Below are 22,033 nucleotides of genomic sequence, written 5' to 3'. Positions count from 1 at the left end.
CGCCCTCACTCGACAGCTCTGTTTATTCCATTTTAAATGTTAATTGATGCCACTTTTCATATCTACGATAATTTCACTTTCCTACCGAAAGTATTTCTCAACTGTAACATCCTTATTTATATCGTTAGATATAGTTTTCACTTCATTATGGCAGTAGTTTAGGTGTAAAAATTATTTAATAGTTACAGTTTAAATCTGATTTGGTTGAATATTAATTATTAATAAACACTAGTCGTCGGCCGTTATTTACTATGTGCGATTTTAAAATGAAAATTTACAATAAGAATTAAAATGGAAAATCCCGTTATTTCCCGTTTCTGAAAGAATTTTGTAAAATCCTTTCATAGTCCAGAAGTGTCATCTTTCTCTCTCTTTTATCTGTCTATCACAACACGCAAATGTTCTGTAGATATACATAATCATTATCAAGCGTCTATTTAATCTTAACAACCATATTTTAGAAAGAACATCTAGAACTTTTAACTTAAAATTATTTCATTAGCCAAACAAGCATGAATGCATAAAACAATCAATGTAATATGATACATTGCTTGAAATGTCGCATACATCTCTCAAAGTCAATAATAACATGCAAATTGCGGGTACGGCGACTCGTAAACCTGTAATGGCAACAATGTTGTTTACACAGCCGTAAATCGTGTCTTCTCTTTCAGCACTGTCCGCTGTCGTACAATTCTAAAGCTACAATATTAACTATATACTTAAGACGAGTGTTGAGACACTCCGTTTTACACTTTTCGAGATCATTCCGAAGAATAATGTATATAAAGGTGACTAGAAAAACCACATCAGTTACGTAGACAAAGGATACCACCTGGGGACTTAGTGTTGACATTCCATTCCTGACTTCTCACATTTGGTGAGAGTTTAAAGGCATGGCGTATTCAGCGGCGGAACTCAACGCCACCCTTCGCTTCGCTATTACAGCGAAGAAATGAAAATATTAAATATTTCCCCTGATTGGCAATCGAGCCTTTTTCCTTCCCCTAATTAAGGATAGAATTCACTAATATTTCCACTCAATAATTTTCAATAGCACCATGGATGCTGATAAAATAGCTAATTAGAAGTTATAGCTGCTGAATGAAAGGCTAAATGACTGTAGGACAGTCGTTAAATCAATAAGAGTAATCGTTGACAAGCCACAGATGTAACGCGTGTTTGTAATCGTAAATGGACATAAAACAAGATCCGGCTGATGGACGTTTAAGTTAAAATAAATCAAGAATTAGTTAAAAGTTTTTCTAAGCAACTCTAAAGTTATTTTTAACTATTTGTCGCGGCTTTTTTATATTTTTGAAACAGACCGAAACCTCTTAGATTAACTCACTTACCTTATAAATGGAAATAAAAAAAAAATACACTATAATATTACTTCGGAATAAAACAATCTTAAATATTTATTTCAGCATAATAAATACTTAAACGTACATTACAATTTAATAGTAAATATTTTTTTATCATTAAACTATTAATAGTAAATAAAATAAGATAATTTAAATATCAAGATTGTCATCCATGAATTTTTCGGTTCGTGCGTAAATAAACGGCGTCGCTATGTAAACAGCGCAGGCGCATTAGTCTCGCTCGGCGGTGATCCGAGTTTTAAATTAGTTTGTTTTTTGCCACGGACCGAAGATATTTGGGGATTCGGATCGACGAAATGGTGGTCAAGAGACGCTGTGTAATAATGGAGATTTAAAAGTGCTATAAGCGTGAGGATCTTTTTTCAGCTTCACGCTTAATACCGTATGTAGGCATTTCGCTTACCCTGGAGCTGGAAAACGTGTCGATTGGTTGATTGGGAAATGATATCTTTCCACCGAGTCAGGATTGAACCCACAACTTTCACGCTTATTCTCAAACATTTTTGAGCCACAATATCACAGGAATGGGTAATCATAAAAAAAATATTTTTTTTATTAATTACTAAAAAAAATATTTAATGGAAAGCATTGGGTACATGTGAACTTGTTGCGTGCACTTCTTACGCACTATTGTTCCATCGATAATCTATTACGTGATACCGGAGAAAGTAAACAAGGTATAATCTGTTACGAAAACTTAAGCGATAAAAAGCTAACAAGCAAGTATACTTGTAGATGGCGTCTTTACATGTAGATGCATTAATTTAAAGGTATAATATAATACATATTTTTAATTTAATATATCTTTTTGGCAACTAAATTAAATTATTAATATGACTATGATTTTTTTTATTACATGCTGTATTCTACATAATATAGGGTAGACAGAGGGCGCCTAGTGTTAAAATAGCTTTGCCCGCGAACTGCCCAATTTCTGCTTCTTGTTGCTAGAGCGAGAAAATGAAATAATTAATTCCTCCGAATGATAATCAAATCCACTATCGCCTCGGTTTATAGAAAATCTGGCACATATGCCACAAAATGGATTTTAATCAAGCTTCCAAAAAAACCCAGTCACATATCGTTCTCCAATTTTTAATTGCGAATGCGAATGAAATTTGAATATATATTATATTAAACGCAGTATTTAGTTGGATACTAGAAAGATTCTATATGAATTTAAATTTAAAAGTATAATCATTAAACTTCCAACCAGTACCAGATCAATTGTCACGTACCAACTGTCCCACGATAGAATCAAACTTGTTCTCTGCGTCCTGAGACATCGAACCCATTATCTCTACAAAAATGGTGCTAATGAGACGCTCAACCATTACTTGTGAAATGTGAAAACAATAAACCAGCTCCGAGAAGTATTTCTGAAGGCATCAAGTTGTCTAACGGAGAGGCATTTAAAGGCAAAATTTGATTTAGTTCAACTGCTCGGCTAGATCGTTAGGAAACATTGCAGAGTGCAGAGGTTTCCAAACTATGGGTCGTCCTATTGGTGGACTGAATATTGAGTGGACTTCCGTAAAACTTGAAAAACACACCAATCCAGTCAAAAGCCGGACGAGTTGGTAACTGATTGATAAAACAGTAATAGCAAAAACAGAGAATAATTTCATCCTTCCCATTAAAATATATATTTTGATGTATTTTTTAATAAACTCAAATATCAAACAAAGATTTAAAAAAAAAACGTATTAAAACATGCATCGATAATTTTTTCTTGAGACGGATCTCGAGTTTCAGACAACTTTGACAAGCGCTGCCACGTTGGAACAATAGCACATGTCACGAAGTAGAATGGAATCATAGCGTTTTGTCTTCAGATCCATTGAGATCTTTAATTAATGACGACCAGAGCTCGTTAAGAGATGTTGCGAAAGCTCCATAATGGACCGTTTGAGAGGTGATTGTTATTGATCATTAGAAATTTTGCATTCTTGACCCGAGGAGGATGTACGACGAATGTTTGTGATCTACACTTTTGTAAGGTCATGTCGGTCAGGTTAATGAGAGGTAAAATTGTACTTTCTTTTTTAATTATATTTTTCGTTACTTGACTCAAAGGTGTCAGTATGAGCTCAATAGTTGGTGTTGTCGTAGAGAGGCCAGTCGTGGTGCAGGGACACAATCGTGTGACTGTAATCACGATAAGTTGCTGGTTCGATTTCACACTCGAGGAAATAATATATTGAATATTTTCATTTCTATCGCAACGCCTCCAGAATCCGGCGGAAAGTAGGGAATAGATGTATTTTAATGGGAACATTTCGCGAAAATTTCGTGTTGATTATCAGAATTCTACGCCAAGCTTTGCTTTGGTAAGAGTGCAATGAAATAAAAATATTCATAAACCATTCCCCTGATTGGAGATTGAAACCAGAACCATCTTGTTTGCAGTCAAAATCTTTTGCTCTTGCACCACGACGACCTTAAAACCTGCTTTCATTATTTAAGTATCAACATCACTGAAAGGACTGTTAAACTAATTAATCATAATTAACTTTAACCGCGATTAAACCCATAGCGAACACAATCACAAATATTAGATCAGATGTAAGTACGATATTAACATAGCACGAATATATCCGTCATGTGCCCCAGTCGTGAGCCCCGGCCGCCATTATTTCATTAGACGAATAATTGATTGTTAACATTTATGTTGTAACTTTAGATTGATAGCTCGTGTTGCGCGTCAAAGTTTGAGAAAGGCTGTCTGGGTAACGCAAGCTAGGGTATTGTATGTGGTTGTAGCCTGTCTCTTGTGTCTTATATAGTTATTATTTTTTTAGCTCCTCGCTGTATTCCGAATATAAAGGTAGTAGACAGAGAGAATCTTGTGTTATTTTTTTTTTATGGAAAAAGGACAAGGCAAACGAGCGTTCGGGTCACCTGATCACCGCCGCCCACGACCCCGTGCAGCACCAGAGGAGCTACAGGTACGTTGCCGGCCTTTGAGGTGGAGATAGACGCGCTTTTTGAAGGTACCCATATCGTACCGACCTGGCAACACTGTCGGGGGTAGGCTATTCCACAGTTCGGTGGCGGTGGATTAAAGTCTAGTCTCCATTTTTCTACCGAATTCCGGAGGTAATGCGTGTTGAGTGGCGGAACGTTATTAAATATGTATGAAAATGTTATATAAAATTAGAATATTTACTTAACATAGTAAAATTCAAGAAATCTTCTACTAGTAAGTAAGTTATCCATCAGTAGTTCTATTGATTTGATTCTAAACTACTAATTAAGAATCCTCTAAAACTTAAAGTCCATGTCTCAGGCCAATACCTTTGATAATATTGTTCTATGATCTTTGCCCCAGTTATAAAACCGTGTATAGACATGTGGTCCAACAGTTAGGGGGCCATTATAAAGAAGACACACGACGAAGCGGTCCAAAGGAAACGTGCTTCACGGCATCGCGATACCACTAAGGTGTTCACGTATGGAGAAACCTAAGAATAATATAAAAACTATTTTATTTCTTAGAAAATAAAGCATATTTTTCGATTTCTTACATGTTTTTGATATCTCAAAACTAAAAGTTTATAGCTAGCTCTTATTGTCATCAAGATTTTTTATATGATAGAATGACCTAAGACAAAAGGTAAAATTACATGGTTCACCGCCAGTTTTAGTTTACTTGGAAGTAAGTGGATGTTATGATAACGTGCTCGTACGAGTATGTGTGGTACGATAAAAAAACTTGTTGTAAGATTTAGCTGCGTACATTACTATTTCTTTTATTTTAAAATTTAAATAAAAAGGAATATTATATGAATTTCATTTTATCTATATATATAAATTTAATATTAACTATCAATGTTAACCGTATTTGATAAAGAAAAAAATATAGAAAAGTTTAATGAATATCACGCAAAATTTAAGCTATATTTCATAATATTATATCAATACGTATGTATAGTGCGTCAATTAGTATATTTAATAAAGGATTTTGTAAAACAAACCCTAAAACACATATCTATCTATATTTATCCTGATAAATTTGCATTTTCTCGAGTGGGAATCGAACCCATAATCTGTCGCGTTTAGAGTCACACTAGTTTCACCAGCTTTAATTAAGACAATAATAAAATAAAAATAAATATTTTGCAATCGAAACAATCACAGCTCACCCGTTACTTACGAGGAAACACCCTGATATCGTTAAAATCAATCCAATGAAGATCTCTAATGATAGCCATACCCAATGCATCCTTAGAGCAAACGATCGTTTCACAATTGACATTAAAACAGGATAGGCCGAAGTTTTCAGATGAAATTAATAACGTTATAAAAGAGAAACTTAATTTGTAATTTATTATTTATTTCACTATTATTCTTCCCGTGGCTTTGCTCATTTAGCTTACGAATTGAAATATCTAAGCGATTTCCTTATTCCCAGATCCCAAAATTCATTATTTTCTTAACTTTTCTATAAAAAATTTCAACGTTCTACGCTGCGTAGTTTCGTCCATGCTTTCATCTGTGAGGAAGCAAGAGAGAAAAAGAGATCCTTAAAAAGGATTTAAAAATTATAGATCTTTTATACCGACACGATACATCGATCATGGTGACACAATCGTTACTATTAAATAAATACCTTCACTTACAATAATTGTACTAATAGAGCCATATAGGAAGCATTAAATCAAAAATGGTAAACTATAAAACCAATTATAGTAATAAATAATTACATTAATGCAATGTAAATATGCACGACAAACTTAACTTATATAGATATAGGAAAACAATGTTAGCTGTTCTGAATGGTACTCGAAGCCATGACCTTCATTATATCAGGTACGAGAACCAAGATACTGTGTTCTCCACTTTCCGCCTGAATTTGAGACATGGCATAATAAATAGCTGAACTTAACGGCCCACTTTATTTTGTCAGTTTTGCCAATTTCGCTTTAGAACATCAATTACTACTAAACTCATTGGCTAATAAGCAAAAATATACTGAACAGCTCAAGGAATTACCAAGAATTTTTAATCTTAAGCACGCCATACAAATGAAATGGTATTCCATATAATGATACAGCCGTGTGTGGCCTAAGAATAAGATTTAAACATCTAAATGCTTACGAATTGCCTATTACTGTGCATAAAACAGATTTAATACTTGGCTCTTACAGCTTTACTAGTAAGGTTTGTCTGTTTATGCTAAATAACCATACAAACTTGGCTCTTCGAGCTCATAATATTTGCATGAGGAATTCTTCTTAAGGAAATCCAAATAAAAGATTCGAATTAACTCAAAGTTTCCTAAGACGAGGTTAAAATAGTCAAGATAGCATCGAGATTTATATATCGCAGCGCAGTCATATTTTATACATTATAATATTAATATCGCAAACCCGTTATGAACTAGACTCGTGGGTCAACCTAATAAATTGAACAGAATAAGGCTTCAGATCAAAAATATTCCACATTGAACTAGTATAAAGATATCATGGCGTAGAGTGGCAGCGTCTGTTTCTAAACGCGAACGGTTGTGGATTCGGTCTATATTTGGGGGAATGAGTCACTCTTCTTCTTCTCTCTTCATATTTGGGCAAGATATATAGAAAAAGGGCTGCTTTCCTTCACTTTGCGGGAAAAGGCGTGACAACAACCAAAATTAGATTTAATTATAGTTTAAAATATATGAAATATAAAAAAAATCAAATTACAAATCCTAAATGGGTTGCCTTACGAATTATTATTATAATATTTATCACTAAATAGTTATCCAAGTATGCTAAGCTGAACCATCCTCGTCTGCACGCGGCTATTGTTTCAAACTCATGTAAGGAAACCGGTCGAGGAGATAATGGGCCCAAAAAGGCCAGAGCGGTCTCCACGCATGCCTGCCCCGCGGACTTTAGAGAAATTCCCGCCGAAAGTAGTTTATTTTGCGATCGCAAAGAATCCCACTCGACGGCAAAATCTTGCAAAAAATTATAGACGTCCCTCTAATTTACGGTCACGCCGACGGTTTTTGTTGCACTAAGTATTGGAAATTGTTTCGATGAAAATATTAGAAGGAAATAGTATAGATTTCTTTGTAATCTACTATCGAATCTATGAATAAAATATATATAAAAATAACTATATAATTATTTATTAACTCATGTTTCACCATTTTTACTTAAAAATACCTAATTTACTTGAGCCTTTAATTTTAAATGTCAAGTTGAAATCAGTAGCTGACCAGTAAATAATTACAGTAAACGATTTAAGCCAAGCAGATGGCGTCCAATGGATGTTATAAAGAACTGCCTTGGGTGAAGGATAAAAAGAAATAAACGTTCTGGTGCTACTACCGACAATCTTCAGGTGAGAGTACTAAGGCCAGTCTTGTTTATGATACTGTTTTTGAAAGATATAAAATTAATAATCAATTTTATATTGCAAATGTCTTTTTGAAATATTTTATTGATGTGTATTGAATACAGAAAGATACGGTAAGGTTATTATATAGAATAATATTTATTTGGCCGGGCTGATTACGCAAATAAAAAAAAATCAGAAGAGCTAAACAATATGGCGACTACTACTGTATTTTTATATCCATTTATTATTATATACTATATTTATTATTATATACTATATTTTTATATACTAATAAACGGATTAAAAATATGATCTAAATTTTCCAGCATTGGCACGAAAAAGAAGAAAGGATTTATCTAGAATTCGTCATTTTTTTTTATCAAACCATGATTTAATAACCATGAGTTAAGAAAATCTAATTGTTTTACAATTTAAACCTAAATATGTTAACCTAAAAATTTCACACAAGAACGTTAATACTAATCCTCCATTTTGTTTCACGGGATAACGCATCCGGTTGGAACTCTTAGAAATTACTTAAGCAAAAAGTAAGTGAGCTTAAAATTTTAAACGTCGTCTGCACCAAAAGTTTCACAGGATAAAGTTTTTAGGTGTAATTTAAAATATACGTAGGTATACGAGTATATAGTACCGGTGGTTACTTTTTCAGATTCACGCTTTATAAAAGATAAATTCTGAAAATAGGTTCAGAGAATCTATTGTTAAGAAACTCGGCAGCGACATTTAACCGAAGCGGAATCGAACTAAAACCTAAGACATTTACAGACGGATGTTACCCCACTACGCTACGACAGCCTCTAGTATCTAAGTAACTTTAGAATAAGTAAAAAGTTCATTTCATTTCTCACGCTCCACGCCAAGTCATCTCAAAACGAATTTGAGGAAGTAAAGGCTATTATCTCTTTCAAACCAAGTCAAACAAACAAAGAAGGAATGATTTAGGGATCCGTATTACGAATTCTAGACACTACAAATGAAAAAAGTGAAGAACTAGGACCAAAAGTACCCGAAATAAATCTGATCACAGAGATACTATGGTTAAATGAACATAATGTAATTACATTATTGCTCAATAAATGGATTAATATAATATTAAATATGTTACAATTTGAACCAGTAGTTCTTAAAATTGGATTTAATTGGACCAAACTCTTTTCTTTTACTCAAATGATACTTTCTATTTTGAAGGTCGTTTCATTGAAATTGAAAACATTTTTTGATTAAGTAAAAGCTCAAAACTAGCTTCTCAACAACTTAAAAAAACGAAATATGACTGAAAATAGTATCAAATTTAAGAATAACCATCAGAACCCCTAAACCCCCCTACCGGCGTAACAAGGCAGCTCGTCGCAAGTAATATTAGACTGCATTCTCCTTTATTATAAACCCATTTACGACTAATGGATTGCCCAACACTGAAACATAGCTAGGGCTATATTTTAAATGATAGCATAGCGTGAGGACAATTTGGTTTAAAAAAACGGAAATGACTTTTGTATTGCCTGTACAGTGTAACTTAAATTTATGTTTTTTTTTTAGAGATATTAAATAAGCTTTAAGCTTCTCTTACAGTATAAAATGTTAAAGAAAAAATATTTACTACACTATTATTATACATAAAAATTATTATCTTAATAATCCTTGAGATAGCTTTTTTCTCTTATTCTTGTAGGCATAGAGAACTTCCCCCAAACACTGATCAATTGAAGCAACATTCCATGTTGAGTGGCGACCCTCAACGCTGTCTTAGCAATGGAAATAATTCATTTCATATTATTGGAGGCATTTCGGTTGAAATCGAACCCAGAACCAACGCGTTTCTAGTTCAAAGTTTTAATTCCCTTTGTCTTTTTAGTACACATTGAAGCTTACTTAGTAAATTAGGCAATGTGTACAAGACGAGACTATTGCAAAACTGTCCTTGCTACATTTCAGGCATTTGGTGTATCTGTTGCGCAAGCGCAGCCAGACTCCGCACCTTTTCCTTTAGTATGAATATGGTTCGCTTACTTTTGTAAACATGGTACTTTGAAGTTATTTAAATTGTGTATTTTTAAAGAAAATAAGCATCTAAAAACTATTAAATCAAATAATTTTGATAATAAATTCAAATTCAATCAAGTTTGCTATGAGTTGTTATATAAAAAAAAAATTTTATAAGCCGCGCTTTGCTCGACACTAGAGCGAAGAAATGGAAATATTAAATAATTCATTGCCTTGAGTGGGAATCGAACCCACAACGTCGTAACGTAACGTATAACATAAGGTATATTAAATAAAATAGAATACAAAATTACTATAATGTAACCTTGTAATGTTCTTCTTAAAACTCAAACTATCATTTGAATACAAATACCCAACCAACTTGGATTTCTAATCCCTTCTTGACACGAATTTGGATAAAAAGATTTAAAACTAACAAAAGAGACACTATACACTCAGACTATAAACAAAATGGTTGGGAGTTCAATATCCATTTTGGGAAATTAATAAATATCATTAATTGTGTTTATCTTAACTCTCGCCTGATAGATTCTTATTGAATGCGTCGTAAGATAAAGAGATCTACGCCTTCAATTTTTATTAAAAATGGACCAGAGAGAGTTGACAATTGGTAATAGAGTGAATAAACACTTGCTGTGTGAAGCTAAAAAATTTTAAAAAATTTTTTTCGTCTCTTTGAATATTTTGTAATGCATAGGCATCTAAAGATACTCATGTAATATGAGAGAAGTAATATATAAGCTATAAGCAACAGCACAATGGAGCAACCTGTATCATAAAGTTAAAAGTATTGGAGATAGCTTTAACTATCCTATTGTTTAGGTAAGCCTTAAATAATAGATAAAATACCGCGATTTTAAAGATAATATCATTAGAAAAACTTTTTGCTTGTCTCTAAGTAATAATATTAATTAGTATACCAGTTTTGGGTGAAAATTATATTTAATTAAATTTCTTTCCTTGGAATTGCGTGTCTTACCACTGTTTCTCCAGCTCCAAATGACCTCTGCCTATACCATTATAAGTGCGGGATACAGAACTAAAAACGGAAATATTTTTTTAATAGTTCCTGAGAACCCTTGAACTTCTTTGGACTGATAAAATTTTTCATTGATTGCTAGATAGTGTTAAGTATGAACTGCTTCACCCAATATTTATAATTTCAATGAAATATATAAAAAAATCTATATAACTGTTAAAAAATTTGAAACTGAATTCGAACCCGCACTTCTTGAACAGAGTCCATGCGATCTACCCACTTAAGCTCAAAATTATTAATTCCAGCACACCACATGCTGCCTAAGATATAAAAGTATTAATTAAAAAGTTCTATCAATAAACATTAATAATATAAATTAATTACATTAATAAACAAAACTTATAAATAGAAAAGCCAATAAACGTTACTCAATCGTGGTCAATCATCACCATTATCGAAAATTTTAACTGATACAATCTGTGTTCCTAAAAATTAATAAACAAAAATGTAATTGGCGCCTGCGCCTGCGCATGACATCAGTGCCGACCGCCCACTTCCATTACGGCTGGAGGTAGAGGTTCTTATCATATCTTCATCTCTCTTATCATTTCATCTCTGACAGATCCTAGCTTTGTAGTTTATCTATGAAGCTTTTCAATGAAATGTTGTTAAAGATTTTATATATATTATTTTAGAATCATTTTGAATCGTAAAATTTTATTGTTAGTTGCACAGTCTGTCTTAAGGTCGTTTTGAATTTGCGATAGTTTTGACATTTAAATATGCATATATAATATTGGCCTTATCTATTTTTTATTAAAATTGATTTTTAAATATTTGTTATTTTTACAAAATAAAAAAATCTTACGCAAAAATGTTTAAACATGCTTGTTATTGCATAATTTTGTTTCTTTTTACTTAGCAGTCCATTTACCTGTGACCATTTCAGAATTGAACCCACACTAAGCCCCATACTATTTAAATCTATCGTAATTCGACAGGGCACGTAACCAGGTTCACCTCGTTATCAGATGGACCTTTAAGGGCGAGAACTTTAATGAGCGTCGCGAATGATGGAAACAAAGACGTCCATATATGTTCATGGCCTCTACTAGTTGCTACTTTTCACTTTATATATATTTATATACTTAGTTGAACATTTTTCTCCCTTTTCGTATTTTACTTAATAGCGTAGTAAAAAATAAAATATTCTAAATAATTATAGTGGCCGTTGTGACGTAGCACAGTATCTGACAGTAAACGCGTAGGATCTATTCTCATTCAGGAAAATTAATTATTTTCATTTATTCGCTACAAATTTGTAATAGCTTCACACTGCACCCCCCATATAGTAAGGATAAAGAGTGATCCTAGTCTTAACATACTCCATCTTCCACGTACCGCCGAACTTAACATCATGTTTTGGCTTATAAAAAATAGCGAAAAAATGAAAATAGTTTATTGACGTCAGTAGGAATCGAACTCACACACACTGTAGCACAACGAATGCCGCAAAAAAATAAGATTTTTATCAAAATAAAAAAACAGCACGAAAAATACGAGAAATCTCTACGGTACAAAAGGTAGGGGCCAATATAACAGATACAGTTTGGGCCGTAATAGTCGACATATATGGCGTTAGCGGTAGCGGAGTGTGAACTAGTTACTACCGAGCTCCTTCTTATATTATATGTAAATTATATTAACGTTAACCATCTTTTATATGATTCATGGTGAAAGTTTCTAGGGAATACTTTGAAATGTTAGGGATTTTTGATGAGAATGAAAAAAATATTTAAAAATATCTTTATTTTTTTATTTAATAAAGAAAAGTCAAAATGCTTAGCAGTTATAACAGTGCATATTTAAAAAACTGCCAACGAATTCAGATTTCTTCATTTTAACACCAATTAAACAATGATTGACGTCTCAGAGTAGTAACTTTAATTTTTATTTTGAATTAAATATATATGTAAAAACTGTTTACAAAATAAATAAATCAGCTTCACGCTGTATCCCGCACACAGCAGGGTAGGCAGATGGAACCTAATGTTAAAACACTCAGTTCCCCACTTTCTGCCGAATTCTGGAGGCATTGCGTGTTGAGTGGCAGAACTTAACGCCGCGCTTTGTCTCTACACCAGAGCGAAGAAATGGCAATATAAACGAAAAAAAATATTTAACTTCTTCGATTGGGGATTGAACCCACAACCGACGCGTTACAGAAAACTCTTTACAATTAAATTATTTTTTCGATACATATTTCTTTTAAAGAGACATATGAGAACACCAAAACATACATGTACAATATTTATTTTCTAAGGATATAAAAACAAACTGATTCACCCAATTTCACTCGCACCAAATGCTAAATTCATACACAATTTCTATATAACTTTCACAATTGCACAGATCACCCATTGCATCGTTACTTGCATTGTATCCATTACGGAAGGGCGGACAAATCTACTTCTATTAAATGTATAGAAAATGGTTTTTATTTGCACCGAAATTAAGCTCCTCTTGATGTAATTTTGTGCATCTGTCACAGATAATTTTAGATTTGGATCGATATTTTGTGTTTTTGTTCATTTGAAAGTTTAGAAATATTTTCTTACTTTTTGGAAGGGTATTTTTTTTAGCTTTACGCTGTATCCCGCACATAGCTGGGTAAGCAGTGTGGATAGTTCCATTCCCATTAAGAAATGGAAAAGGAAACGAAAATATTAAATATTTCCTCGAATAGGAATCGAACTCACAACCCGCCGCGCTTACAATCGCAAGTTTATAACACGACTGGCCTATACAAAAAATTTAAAAAACTAAAATGTCAATCAAAATAATTATCTACGTAGATAATATTTAACAATTAATCGAAATTTCGTTCGCAAAAAGCGATACGTTCACATTCTATTGTCACAAAATTATTATTAGCCGACATAGTATAATTGTTAGGGGACAAAAACAGTCGCCCCTTCGATTCCCGAAAGTCCACGAGGTCAATTAATGGGATGCTCCTTTTTAATGCATTTGATACTGCAGTATAAGTGACAGTTCAAAGGTTGTTTGTTATTTATTTGTTGCAGCGTTTCGATTAATTGAACACTCGTGGTACAGATGAACAGTGTCTAATTGTAAATATAGTGGTAATGGGTTCGATTCTTAATCACGTAAAACAATAAAATGCAAGAAGAGTTTGTTTGCTTGAATGCGCTAACCTCAGGAACTAGTACTACACATCACTTTGATAATTCGATGTAACATTCTAAATGCCCAAGAATTCTTAGTTAGTTCATTTCGGATCATACAGGTAATGCCGCAGGTAAAAACTTGTCATGCTATAATTTTCAATTTAAATATATATTTAAATATATAAAGACTTACTTGCAAAAATATTCTCCTCGCAGTGTGGAAAGACACGTCCCGCCATTTTTGCACGGCGACGGCGAACATGACACGAAACCTGAAACGAAAGAAACAATTAACATTCTTGTTGGTTTTATTTTTAATATGGATTTATTAAATGTAAGTATGGATATATGTAATAAAAATTAACAATTTTAAATATTATTCCACATTAAGGCTTGGCGGTCAAGGTGCTTGAATGGTTTCTAAGAGGAGCGAGTTCGAGACCCGCCATGCTAAAATTGATATTCATTTTCTTAAAAATATATACTGTATTATTCTGTAAACCAAAATGATAGTTTTTCCATATTTGGTACCTATAGGTAGAAAAAATTGCTAAATAAATAAAAGAAGATTTCAAATCTAAAACTACAGTACCTAATAGCAATATAAATATAATATTTTAAAGTCCAATAAAAAAAAACACGAAAAAAATCGCTAAAATCGATTGATACTAGAATCAAAATATTGATGTCAATAAACTTTTTTCTTTAGATTTGTGAAATTTCCCACGCACGCTCTCCGAACTGACAGGTTTGTATAACGATAAGATTCGGACGGCGTCCGTAACGGTTCCTCGAGGCTTTCAAATTTTTCCGCTAAATAATATTTGTATAGGAAAAAGTCTGGGCATCAATGGAATATGGCTTATTTTAGTTATTTTCATTACTTATAAACGTATATGGAAGGGTTGATATGAAGAATCTAGTGCCATGACACCCGTTTTCCTCCTCAAATTCAAGACATTGGGAGTTAAGTAAAGGTAGAGGAGGAAAAAATTAAAATAGTTGGTTTACTCGAGAAATTGAACCTGCAACCATCGCGTTTACATTTAAACTTGAACGCTATCAGGGTGGCGCTATTTAGGGCTATCAGGGTGTAGCAGGGTGTAGCAGCAAGGTAAACAAATTATTAAATATTTTATTCCTTCGAATGAGAATCGAACCCACTCTCGTGGGTACGGTCACATGCTTTTACCACTGCACTATAACGGCCTCAATATATGTAATAAATTTATTACATAATTTTTCTCCATTCTTATCGAACTCTATGATTAAATATTTGTCCAGTCTGATTAGGAGGAAATAAATATTGCCAAAAAAACTGCAAATAAATTCGTATACGCTAGTTTATTTTGCTTTAATTGATAAGAAATTTTGATAACACGATTTAGAAATGTCCAAAAATTGACACTATGCAAACATGTTTACTCATTATTAATCATATTTAGAGTTTTTAGCAAATAATGTTATAGAATCGAATAAGTACTTGTATTTATTAGTTTTTCTCACGAAAATATTTTTATTTCGATTTTTAATCTCTTCGGAACATCCACTTTGGTGGTCCCGAATCGGTATAAATGATAATACATCTCGATATATAGTGTTGATTACACTGCAATCGAATGATATACATCGAGCACATTTGTAACTGTTTTACTTTGTTATTATTATATTGGACTTGTCTAATGATTCTTATTTAATTTTTCGGATTATCATCTTTGTTTTATGAAAAAAAAAACAGAAAAAAAAAAATATTAAGGGTATTAAAAACTGACAACATTTATTAAGGTAATATGTTAGATATTTTTACCAGCAAAAACAACGTAAAACGAAATTATTATTTGCTAAGAAACACGCACACCACAGATGCTATCACGCATCCATTAATTCGTCAAGTTGGCCACGATCCAGCTAAATAATCGATTCGATGTCATTAAACAGTTTCAATCGTCGGCATATCGAATCGAATCGAATCGAATCGAATAAAAAAACTCAATTTATCGATCTCAAGTACACATTCTTAATGAAAGCAAATGACTTTCGCGAGTACCTTGCAATTTTTTTCTTCAGTACCAACCGTTGCCCATACAGGAGGGAAGTAAAAAGCGGATGGACAGCTCTACACCCATATATGGGCACCTATTGTTTTTTCTCTCCTGTCACCGACCTAAGAGAAAAGGAGTGATGTACGAACATGTTTACCGGTTTCTTTAAATTGCGGACATGATCGTTCGTGTTTTATTTTCATGTTTAATTTAACAACCCTAATAATATCAATCTGAAACGTCGCGGCAATGACTCATTCATGAGTGGTCATTTTGACAGACAGACACGTCACCTGGACAACTAGTGAAGCATTTGTTATTGAATGTAACGCATGTCTTACGGTTTTTTTCTCTGGTTGACGTTTCTTGCTGCTATTTCTAATTTATTGAATTAATCGTTTTGCCCTATAGTTGTAGTTTTGAATTTCGGCGTTAAACAAACAAATGAAAGTACTAGAATATTCTAATCTATATATATAAAATCGAAAGGTCACTCACTCATCACGAAATCTCAGAAACTACATGTGCTAGGAATCTGAAATTTTGCATAGGAGCTATTTAAAGGACGTAGGTGCTCGCTAAGACTGTTTTTGGGGTCAAAAGTTTGTATGAAACTTCGTTACTACAAATGCTAGGAGTCTCAAATGTTGCATAGACGTCACTAGGACGTAGTCATGGAGACAGAAATTAATAATAACATAGTTCACGCGGGTGAAACCGCGAGCGGGCCGCTAGTACGACTATAATTACAAAAAAATCGAAACAGCGAATTTTTACTACGACAACAATATACGAGTATCATATTCAAATGTCGTAAAAAGCTAAATAAGTCACCCGATAGCCGCGAACACGCTGACCCACAAAACTCACAAACAAACAGATAACGGACCGTGAGAACGTATTATGATAACAGTTAAAAATATATATATAAAAAAAATCGCCTACAAAAATACTTCCGCGAAATATTCGTGAGAAGTCCACACATCCGGTCGATTAATATTGATAAGAGTAAATCAAACTACTTTTGAATATTGCATAATGTTTATTGCGAAAAAACTAGTTTTAGCAACTACTTAGATTAATGGTTAAGACACTTCATGTTCCGCTTTTACCTCTCTCTGATCTGCCTTGAATTTCGAGAGCATAATATCGATGATACTGGAGAAATGTCATGTATTCTACGAGGCAATAGAGATATACGGAGAACGTAGCGTCTCTACGGTCTCTCTGGCTAGCGATAACGTGTAACGCTAACAAACACTTAAGTCTCCGTTTTTAGATAAAAAAGTAAAAGTTAATTAAACAATAAGTAATTATTGCATTATGCAGTGTTTTATGAATGGAGAATTGTTCATGTAAACGTTTAAATAGCCACTGTACAGTGTATAGACGCTATAAGAAATCGCGTGATTGAACGAGGCTACGGATTATACAGACATACTAGTTTATATCGTGGTTTTGTATACTTAATTTAAAATTAAAAACACTCCTCTCCTACTTTCTATTCTATCTGCAATAGTAACTTTTCTCATTCCATACATCGCCATTGACAGGAAACCTATGAAAAATTTGAACGTAGCGGGATTTGAACCCGAGTCTCTTGGAACCGTCCTGAGGCGCAAGTTGAAATACTGCTACTTTAAAAAAAATTATACGTTTCCTAAACAAATATTAAGAAAATTCATAAAATATCTTTCCCAAATATGGAATAACACCTAAAAAATATATTTAAAACTTTCAAATATTCTGTATATTATAAACGTATACTATAAAACAATATGGCAGCTAGTATTAACAATTTCACGGTAAAAACTTATTTGACAGACGACTAACAATTTGCAAAGAATTTTAATTGCATATCGGTGCCTTGTAAAATCGAAAACCTTATAAATATTTAGGCGTAATTTGAAATGGTCTCTCTCAGTATGTGAAACAAAAAGTGTTTGAGCTATAATTGTATAACAAATTGTGGAGAATTGTATTAGAAATATATATACGGTAGACAGAGGGAACCTGGGAACCTAACGTTAAGATACTCTGTTCCCTTCTCTACGCCGAATTCTATAAACATCGAGTGTTGAGTATCGATAAGCCGGTTTTTGGACGTTAATTTTAAATATTTCTACTGTACTGTTCCATAATGAAAATTCTATCTATATTTTTTTCTTTAGCTTCTAGATTAAAAGATTCAACATATTAAGATATAGATAGATAGAGACATCATTAACCGAATATACCGTTCGCGTTTAATTTATGATAATTTAAGCTACTGGTAGAGGCATATGGACTCTAGAGCTGGTGCTGGTGTGGGCGATTTAATGACAGATATTTAAATCAGTGTGCCTATACATACGTACATACCAGTATTTGTATATGTATGTTTGTTCTTAATTATCTAACTTGAAGTGATGACTATAGATACAATTTTTTCTTGGGGAAAGCCACGGTTAAATCGTATAGAACTCAATTCGTGCCAAAATGATTGCTTGACTATTCACAACCAATGCGATATGTAGGAAGTAGATAATTCTAGCCAGAAATTAACTTGGGTGTGAACTATTCGTAGATACTTAGAACACAAGTATTTTGCCTATTAAATTCTTGAAGAATTGCATGGTGAGTGGGGGTACTCAACGCTAGGAAATGAAAATACTAAATATTTAGTTTCCACGACTGAGAATCGAACCCAAAACCGCCGCCGTTACAGTCTCCGGCCCCTGGGCCACATCTTTTTCATAAGGGTAAAATAATATTTTAAAAGCTATCTATATCTCTATACTATATATAATTTGTACGCATAACCATACATCTGTCTTACAATTTGTTTATTAACTAAATATATAAGGGTGTTCAACCCCTGTGGACTGTGAGTGTGGACCATAACGTATAAACGGATACTTCTAGAATAATACCACTTTTAAAATTATATACTGCAATAATAATAATTAGTGAATTTAAAAGTTGTGCTAAAGCATCATATATGTAGTTATGAGACTCCAGAATTAGGCGGAAAGTAGGGAACGTAAATGTCTTAATGGGAACGAATTGTTAAAGACAAAACAACGTTTGAAACAAGCAGTTATTATTTGTCTTTACAAATAATAACTGCTTGTGTCAACAATCTCAAACAAAACAAAAACAATCAGGACATTCTTTAATGTCCTTGATATAATTATCTTTACTTTTTAAAAGTTATAAATTCCAAAAAATAATTAAAAAATACTCTTCACATTTAAAATACTCTGTTAACTGTGATAAGAACTGATAACAGAGTGAGTTGATACTAAATTCACTCTATCTACACTTCTATATATAGCAACATAAAAAAAATGGAATGCAGAATTTTAACTGGATTTCTTTTCAAAATACATTATCTTATAAACTAATATATTTTTTGCAGTACAACCTCCTTTGTATATTCTCCCTTCATCGTGATAAAGGCGAAGTGATTAGTGCTTAACTGGCACTTTCGAAACACCATCATCAAAGAACAGAATCCAGTCGTGGCGTAGTGTCAGAGACTGGATGTGGGTTCTATTCCCACTTGAGGATATGAAATATTCAATATTTTCATTTCTTCATTTTGGGTCGAGGCAAACCGCATCAGTAAGTTCCACAACTCAACAGGTATTTCTTCCATAATTCGACAGAAAACGGAGAGCGGAGTGTTTAAGACACTTACTAGGCTCTGTCAACTCTGCTACATGCGGGATATAGCATAAAGCTGAGAACAGAACATTAAAAAGATATGCTACTAAATATAACATAAATTTGACTCCAAAGGTTCAAACTCTCGATCCTCTACCTATATAGGTAGGTACCTGTATCAGAATCAACACACTCTTTTGTATGAACGTACAAGGTGACATTATTTCGCTCGAACCCACTACACGCGAGTATAATAGGGGCCTCAAATCATAGCGTAATTGCGGATGCCCTCTCTATTGCCGCATCCGCCTGGCACGCCTTTGATCCGATACGATACTTCGATTGACTGGAATTGTGTTTCTTTTTGTTTTTTTTTTCAGTTTCACGCTCTATCCCGCATGTAGTATGGTAGGCAAGGTGAACCTAGTGTTAAAATTCTCCGCTTCCAACGTTCCGCCGAATTCTGGAAGCCTTGCGTGTTAAGAAGCCAAAGCGTAGGAATGAAAGTATTGAATATTTTATTACCTCGATTGGGAATCGAAGCCACACCTATCACGTTTACAATCACTAGAATAGTATTAGCCGAAAAATTTGTGATAATACTGTAGGTATTGAAGCGTGTAAATTTGGAATTAAATATAATTAAGTAATTATAATACTTTTTATTATAGTATGCCGCGTATAATAATAGAGGGAACCTAGTTTTAAGAAATTCCATTTCACACGTAAGGTCCAATTTTTGGGACACCTTGCGTGTTAGGTTCCATTTGCTTATCTTGCATTGCGGGAAAAGCGTAAAATTGTATTTTTTATTTGCTTTATATTATGTAGTGTACTTTTTTGTTAGTGCAATTCTTTGCTCATCTAAAACCAACGAATTAATATAAAGATAAACAACGACGATATGGTAAATAACATGTAAAATTAATACTTTTTACATTATTATACGTATAATCATAAATTCATCAACACAGCGAATATCTAATATACCTTAACAACCCGACCTAACTCGCTAAACCAATATGAAAATTAAAGCAAAAAGTCAATTTGAAACCTTGTTATTCATATGGGAAGAGGTAAAAAGAACTAACATTTTCAAACAACACATTAGCGGTATCATTTGCAAATTAATAAGTAACTAAAACATAATAAAAAAGATATAATAAATTGAAACCGTCGTGGCAGAGGCACAAAGGTGTGACTATAACGGTTATCGATTTGATTCCCAATCGAGGGAATGATAATTAATGTTAATATTTCATCGCTTAGGCACCAAGGCTAAAGCCCGGCTAAGTTCCAGCACTTAACACGTAACGCCTCGAAAAATTCAGCAGAAATTGGGAAACGGAGTGTTTTAAAATTAGGTTCCCTCTGCCTACCCTGCTGTGTGCGGGATACAGCGTGAAGCTGATTTATAATAAATCTAAAACAAATTATCTTTTATACAGCCAAGGAACAGTTACGAGGTGAGATTCTCAATATAGAAGGTATGAAAAAGATACTTAACGACGTTTCGAGTCAAACAGTTACGTGATTAATGTTCGAATCTACCATTATTTCATTGAGGGAACAAAGATCGAAATGAGTTTGCGGTTTACAAAAGTCTAATTATAGTAGGTAGTTTAGTTATAGATGAATGTAGGTACGTAGCGTATGAAAGGTTTGTAAATGTAACGAGAAATTTGGTTTTTTTTTTCAAATTTTGTTGTAATAGCGCAGTGTTGGGTTCCGCCACTTAGCATGCGATGGCTTGAATAATGCCCATAACTAAAAGTTATATTATTGTAAAAAAAGCTATAAATAACTATTTTATTGAAACAGTTAAGTAAAACTTTGCTTTTCAACATTGATATAGAAAATAATTATAGCCAATGAACAATTATGAAATTCAAGTGGACGAAGCCGCGAGCTGTTTAAGGACGCTCCCTCTAGAATATATTCTAGAATATATTTTAAAAAAATAACTACAAATACAAAATATTCATAGCAATTCCCCATAGAACAAGTTTAATGATAATTCATTATATTTAATGTAATTATCAGAATGTTAAAATACTCATTTCAGAGTCACTCGAGAAGTTGCTGAACGACTTTTGTCAACTTAAAATTTGAGAGTAAAATGTTATGGGCTTATAAAAGTCTAAACAGGTTCACTTGACCCTGTAATACTGGTTGGAGTCAAAATTTTAACTCAAAAGCTTATGTAGTGCAATTTTTACTATCATCGTTAGAATAAATTATATCAAATGTGTATGTGAATAATAGTTGTAAATTATTTTCATTTAGACCTTTAATAATTAAAAATAAATAAGAGGAAGAAGATTCTAAATTCTACATTGTACTTTTCCTTTCAAATATTATTATAAATCGCAGCTTTAATATCCTGATGCAAAGCTCTAAAACGTACTTCAAGAACGACAGAGTGAATGA

At 33.0% G+C, this 22,033-nt stretch overlaps 1 protein-coding gene across 1 annotated transcript in view; it reads right to left on the bottom strand.

The window, feature by feature from the left end:
- The window catches only part of N (neurogenic locus Notch protein), a 125,454-nt gene that overhangs the window by 70,332 nt on the left and 33,089 nt on the right, over positions 1–22,033 (bottom strand). Inside the window, exon 2 of the mRNA XM_085192409.1 lies at positions 14,107–14,185. Coding sequence (XP_085048535.1) covers positions 14,107–14,185 — 79 coding nt within the window. The remainder of the gene's footprint in view (positions 1–14,106; positions 14,186–22,033) is intronic.

Source organism: Heliconius melpomene, chromosome 11 (assembly GCF_056956725.1).
Source record: "Heliconius melpomene rosina isolate 202511_hmr_F chromosome 11, ASM5695672v1, whole genome shotgun sequence".
Taxonomy (NCBI): Eukaryota; Metazoa; Arthropoda; class Insecta; order Lepidoptera; family Nymphalidae; genus Heliconius; species Heliconius melpomene.
This window is presented reverse-complemented; position numbering and strand designations above follow the sequence as displayed.